Genomic DNA, 6,000 nt, shown 5'->3' with positions numbered 1-6,000 from the left:
TATTTTTCCCAAAACCCAGTAAGATGAAGCATACTGATAATCATACATCTTACTAAAGGACAAGTACGTGGTCTAAAGAACGCGACAAAAATGTCCTTACGCAGGCAGTGGCAATGCAGGTGCCCCAGTCCGCATACGTCTCTATGGTGATATTGGAGAGAGCTTTACGAAGGAGTGGACATAGCAGAGCCCACAGTTTTTCCACCTGTAACACATAAACACACATATACAGACTCAAACAAAGGTGTTTACACTGCTATTCTAGTCCAAACAGCCAGAGTCTAAAAAATTGAGACCCAAGTTTTCAGGTGTGTAACAATGCTGATGTTGAAGACTCAAACCTTAATTGCACCTCTCATATGTGCATGCATGTACATACCTTGCTGTAGCTCCAGTGTTTGGAGCCCCTGATGAGTCCAGAGATGATCTCCGCCACACAACGCTGGGTGCTCTCATGGGAATCCGCTACCAGACGCTCCATATGAGGCATCAGCAAGGGCAGGAAGGCATCATCAAAGTTCCGGAAAAGGCCCTTTTACAACACAATACATTTTTATGATGTAAGCAATTAGTTATTTTTAAATTGGAGAATGCTGATTGTTTGGATGCCACTCAGATATAGAACCAAACTGGTTTGAACAAGCATGAAAATCTGGCTCTTAGACTTCTACAGTCTACATTTCATTGGGTTTGAAAAACGGACTGTAAATGTGTGTCTAAATACTCTCACCTTAAAGAGGCAAAATCGACGTGGGCTGAATTTATCATTCCCCTTCCTCTCCTCCAGAGACAAATACTGGATGAACTGATCTATGAACAGCGGGTCTGAGAAATGATCATATATGATCTTTTCACTCTATAACAAAGAAAACAGCAATAAACAAACCTAAACAAAAAAGACGGAGTGACATTAAAAACGTGAAATTAAGAGGTGGTACAAGCATCTGTTGAGTTTTGAGAAAAACAAAACTTGGTTGGGTTTAGATGCCACTAGGTTTGAATTAAGTGTACCTCATTCATCTCTTCTCTTGTTTTGCCCTGTTTGGGCTGTTCCTCAGGAGGGGCATAGAGCATCAGCTTCCTAAACAAAGAAAAGAAATAACAAAAACATAAAATGTGTAGATCTTCAAAGGGAAGACAAAACAACTGCTAAATATACACTACCATTAAAAAGTTTGGGGTCAGTAAGATTTTTTTTTATTTTAAAGAAATTTTATTCAGTTTTGGATGAAAAGGATAAATTAATCAAAAGTGGCTGCTGAAAATCCAACTTCACCACCAACAGTTATTTTAAATTATTTTATATTTAGAATATTACTGTTTTTACTGTATTTCTTTAAATCAAATAAATGCAGCCTTGGAGAGCATAAGAGAATTTTTTCAAAATCATTTAAAAATGGCCCCAAACTTCAGAACTGTAAATTAATATTGAAAATATTATAATGAAAATGGACATCCTTTGGCTTCACAATGTTTTCAGAACTTTGCAGAGGGAAAGATCATTAGTAAATTACTTAAAATTTTCATATAGACCCTTTTATAGGTGTTTTTGGAGCTTGGCAGTTACTATGAACCGTTATTGTATGGAAAAGAGCTGTGTAATGATTCAAAACCTTCCTCTTTTGTGTTAATTAGAATAAATAACAGAAAACAGTTATTTTCAATGTTTGGGTGAACTCTTCCTTTAAGTGCTGTGTGTGTACCGTGGCCAAGTTGAATAACCCCAGTGAGTTTTCTCAATGAAGCAGCATTCCTCCCAGTCCTGCTGGGAGCGCGGCAACCTGCTGCTGTCATACTGCAGCCACTGGTTATCAGGCCTGTCTCCCACCAACAGAGAGCTGTGAGCTTTACCATCACCTACATGAAGAACAGGAAGAAATATAACAAATCTCAGATATTCTACGATGTGTGTCCATTTAGTAAGACTATATACTCACATCTTACTGTACGGTTAGTGTACTCACATGACTGAAGAGAGGTTTTGAGTTCAGAAATGTCATAGGGATTCACTGCCACTTTCTTGTGAGGTCTCTTGAGCTGCTTTAGAATTCCACTCACTGCTGATATTGCACCCTGAGCAATAAATAGCACAAAATAAGAAGAAACATGTTTTTGTTTTGCTTTTCGTTTACATATATGTTCTTGAGTACAATTGTGACAGAATGCACACACAAACGCACATTGCGAACTAAGAGAGAGTCGTGGTTCAGGCTCTCAACGAAAAAAAGGACTGCAGAAGGCGGCAAGGGGCGGTCATCTCTCAGCATCAGAGACAGGAAGCCGATAGCTATTTGCTCAAACTTCCAGGGCCTGCAAAATAATTAAGCAATGAATTTCCATTAGCATCCAGTAAATCTTTACAAATAAAGAGGCTGCAATCACAAAGAACAATTTAAAGGTGCTAAAGAGGATGTTTTGTTTTATACAGTTTTGCAATATTACTTGAAACTGTCTTTACTAACTGATAAAAGACTATTTATTAGGTGCACGTAAACGATTGGCCCTCTAGCTTGTCAGTCACTGCCATGACGTTCCTTGTGCGAGACGTGCGCGGCTGCGCGCTCCAGTAACTTTCCACACTCCACAGGCGCCGCATGCAATGTTTTTGTCAGGAGACAGGAGTAACAACTGCAGATTATGAGTCACCTGCGGTGAGTCCGACATAATGAATCCACTAACACGACACAGCGAATGCCGGTGGTAAACACTTGTGTTCCAATACTCGTGCACGAGTTTTGGGAGGCGTTCCCTCGAAATGAGCTGTGAAGGAGGGGGGGTTGTTCTTACGCATGCGCTTATTTCAAAAACTCACTAACAGTCTTTGGTTTCTCAGTCGACGAAAAGATCCTCTTTAGCACCTTTAAATAACAAAATAATGAATAATAAAAAAGAAGCATAACTATTCATGTAAACCCTGTAAAACAAAGTGCTGTCTGTTCTAACCAGACAAAATGAGTAGACGTACATGTTTCGGCAGTCCAAAAGATCCATCACTAGTTTCTCATACTTCCTGTTAGGATTGATAAAATGGAAAAAACACTCAATTTTTGTGGATATCCGATGCTTATAATCAGAATTTAAACTTGTGAAGCATATTTGTATGCAGTTTTTAGACATTTACTCACTGAACTGAGTCTTTGTTTTTCTGTTCCTGCCTCTTTCTTCCCTCCAGTTCCTGCTGTTCAGAGGCGGCACCTGGGGTCGGTTCTGGGTTACTGGATTTCATCATTTTTAGAGCCAACTCAACACAACTCTCCGGGATCTGAATACAAAACAAAAGAGAAAAGTGTAAATATACATGTAACAAGAAAAATACTTTTACTTCTGTTACAGTTAGAGTCAACCAACACATTACCAAAAATAATGTAATAATATATTATTATAAATGAACAATTTATATAATTGTTAATATAATATATAACACCAGAAAAAGTACACACTTTAGCTTCAAGTAAAAGGAAAGCCTTCATAATTTCGTTTATGTATCACAATCATTTAGGTTACTATTTGCTGAACTCACAGAAAAGTCAAGACCGATGGTCTCGTACTGGCGATGGACCTTGTCGGCCAGGTCATCGAAGAGCCGCACGATTGAAGGCTTCTCTAGAGACATGGAGGGGCTCATGCCAGAACGCACGATGGCAGGCCACGTCAGAGCAATGCACTCCCAGTACTGCAGGGTAGCAAGACAGATCCCAGAGTGGTTCCCTAACAGACAGTACAAGGCACCCTGGAGAAGAGTAATAAAGACAGATCAAACATGATCTTATTCAATATCTCATAGCTGCAGCATATCAACAGAAAGAGAAAAGATTGTTAGATTTTTTTTTACAGGGTTTAGTCATTGTAAACAGTGTGAGACCTACTTTGAATTGCTGCTGGGTGACGTCAGTGCGGTCTGGGTCCAGGTACTCCAGCACCGCAGGGATGATGTCTCTGCAGCAGAAGTTGTAGGTTCCCAATGCTGTGAACAGCACATTCTGAGCTTTACTCCTCACCTGCAGTAATAGAGAGGCTATTGATGTTGTGTTCATTGCGTTTGTATGTGAATGCATAAGTGTGTGTGTTTGTCTGTATGGTGTTGTCATACCTGACTGTACCTGCTGGTGGACAGTCTGAGCAGGTCATTTATAAGGTCCTGATGAACACTCCTGTAGATACACCCCTCTATGGTCAGATTTCTTAACTGAAACACAAACAAGCATAAACACTCAAAACCACTGAAATCATAACATTTTTATCTAATGGAACGTACCCAAAGATGTTATACATATTATAAAGCATCATCATGAAGTATTAATTTCTTTTAATTTTTTAAATACTTTATTCAGCAAGGATGCAATAAATTGATCAAAAGTGACAGTAAAGATGCTTGTAACGTTACAAAATATTTCTATTTAAAATAAATCCTCTTCTTTTGAACCTTCTATTTATCAAAGAATCCTGAAAAAATGTTTCCACAAAATATTAAGCAGCACAACTGCTTTGAACATTAATAATGTCCTCAATCTTTTGAACGGTAGTTATATAAAACATACAAAATAAAATAGTTATTTAGGAGTTACCTCATGTTGCAGCATGACTCTGTCTATGAGTAGTGCTCTAATGTGCTGTTTACTGCCGTGAAGCTGGAGAAAAGAAGAGAGAGTGTCAAGTCAACTACATCTCATAGAGAAGATATAGAGAAGATGGACATTAAATGTGTCTCACCTTGTTTTCCATAGACTTCTTAATCATACTGAAACTCTTCCAGCGGGAGTCAAACTCATGTTTGTGTGAGCCTTTAAAGTGGAGCACGTCATTGATGATCTACAGAGAGAACACCATGCGTCAGTCACGCCAATGCTTATAACCAAGAAAATATATATCACAGGCATACACACAAATGTTGGAGAAAACCTGACAGTGTTGTGGTTCACCTTTATAATGGAGAAGAGGGATTTGATGTCATCTTCTGAGTGCTCAAGTGTGTAGTCTATTTAAAATAAACAGAGTTAAGAGAGCCTTGAAAGGTATTTAATAATAATAAAAAAACAGCTTTCATTTTACTCAATATGTAAGAAGTATCATTTATTAAATTTCTCTATAGATGTTAAAAACTTTAGAAACATGATCTTCTGTGTTAAACTTTAAAGTTTAAAGGTGCTACAGAGGATGTTTTGTTTTATACATTTTTGCAATATTACTTGAAACTGTCTTTACTAACTGATAAAAGACTATTTATTAGGTGCACTGAAAGGAATAATATTAATATACATCATCTGTGCACGAGGTAGGGCCTTAAAAACGATCATCGTGTAAACGATTGGCCCTCTGGCTTGTCAATCACTGCCATGACGTTCCTTGTGAGAGACGTGGTCGGCTGCGCACTCCAGTAACTTTCCACACTCCACAGGCGCCGCATGCAATGTTTTTGTCCGGAGACAGGAGTAACAACTGCAGATTATGAGTTACCTGCGGTGAGTCCGACATAATGAATCCACTAACACAACACAGCGAATGCCGGTGGTAAAATAATACGAGTTTTGGGAGGCGTTCCCTCGAAATGAGCTGTGAAGGAGGGGGGTTGTTCTTACGCATGCGCTCATTTCAAAAACTCACTAACAGTCTTTGGTTTCTCAGTCGACGAAAAGATCCTCTGTAGCACCTTTAACACTAGAAAGGGTATGTTGAAGTAACTTACGTAGTAAAGGTCTAATCGCCTTACAGATGTCCTGTCTGTAGTTCTCTCTAGACAGGTCTGCCAATCAATCAATAATCAATAATCAATAATCAATAAATAATCCACTGCCAAGCAATTACTTCATTAATCAATATAGCTTTCAGCACTGATTTTAAACACAAGGAAATGCTCACTTACCATAGTCTATACCAGTGTACACTTTTGTCTCGTGTAGCTCAACCATACTGTTGATCCTAAATGAGAAGCATTTATAATGTTAAACTATTATTAATATGTTTAATAAGTACCATAGTTGCACAATGCAATGCTAAAATCAC

At 38.4% G+C, this 6,000-nt stretch overlaps 1 protein-coding gene across 4 annotated transcripts in view; it reads right to left on the bottom strand.

Moving 5' to 3' along the window:
* psme4a (proteasome activator subunit 4a) overlaps positions 1-6,000 on the bottom strand; it is a 34,747-nt gene that overhangs the window by 8,619 nt on the left and 20,128 nt on the right. For all 4 annotated transcript variants that reach the window (XM_048205470.1, XM_048205467.1, XM_048205468.1 and 1 more), the window contains 17 exons: positions 5,861-5,916; positions 5,684-5,740; positions 4,920-4,975; positions 4,711-4,809; positions 4,566-4,628; positions 4,091-4,186; positions 3,867-3,998; positions 3,521-3,730; positions 3,126-3,262; positions 2,966-3,010; positions 2,181-2,310; positions 1,965-2,073; positions 1,704-1,857; positions 1,012-1,081; positions 731-856; positions 380-532; positions 101-205 (listed from right to left, as the gene is read on the bottom strand). In XM_048205470.1, the coding sequence (XP_048061427.1) occupies positions 101-205; positions 380-532; positions 731-856; positions 1,012-1,081; positions 1,704-1,857; positions 1,965-2,073; positions 2,181-2,310; positions 2,966-3,010; positions 3,126-3,262; positions 3,521-3,730; positions 3,867-3,998; positions 4,091-4,186; positions 4,566-4,628; positions 4,711-4,809; positions 4,920-4,975; positions 5,684-5,740; positions 5,861-5,916 (1,798 nt within the window). The remainder of the gene's footprint in view (positions 1-100; positions 206-379; positions 533-730; positions 857-1,011; positions 1,082-1,703; positions 1,858-1,964; positions 2,074-2,180; positions 2,311-2,965; positions 3,011-3,125; positions 3,263-3,520; positions 3,731-3,866; positions 3,999-4,090; positions 4,187-4,565; positions 4,629-4,710; positions 4,810-4,919; positions 4,976-5,683; positions 5,741-5,860; positions 5,917-6,000) is intronic.

Source organism: Megalobrama amblycephala, linkage group LG10, assembly GCF_018812025.1.
Source record: "Megalobrama amblycephala isolate DHTTF-2021 linkage group LG10, ASM1881202v1, whole genome shotgun sequence".
NCBI lineage: Eukaryota > Metazoa > Chordata > Actinopteri > Cypriniformes > Xenocyprididae > Megalobrama > Megalobrama amblycephala.
The sequence above is the reverse complement of the archived record's forward strand: the minus strand, read 5'-3'. Positions and strand labels throughout refer to the sequence as shown.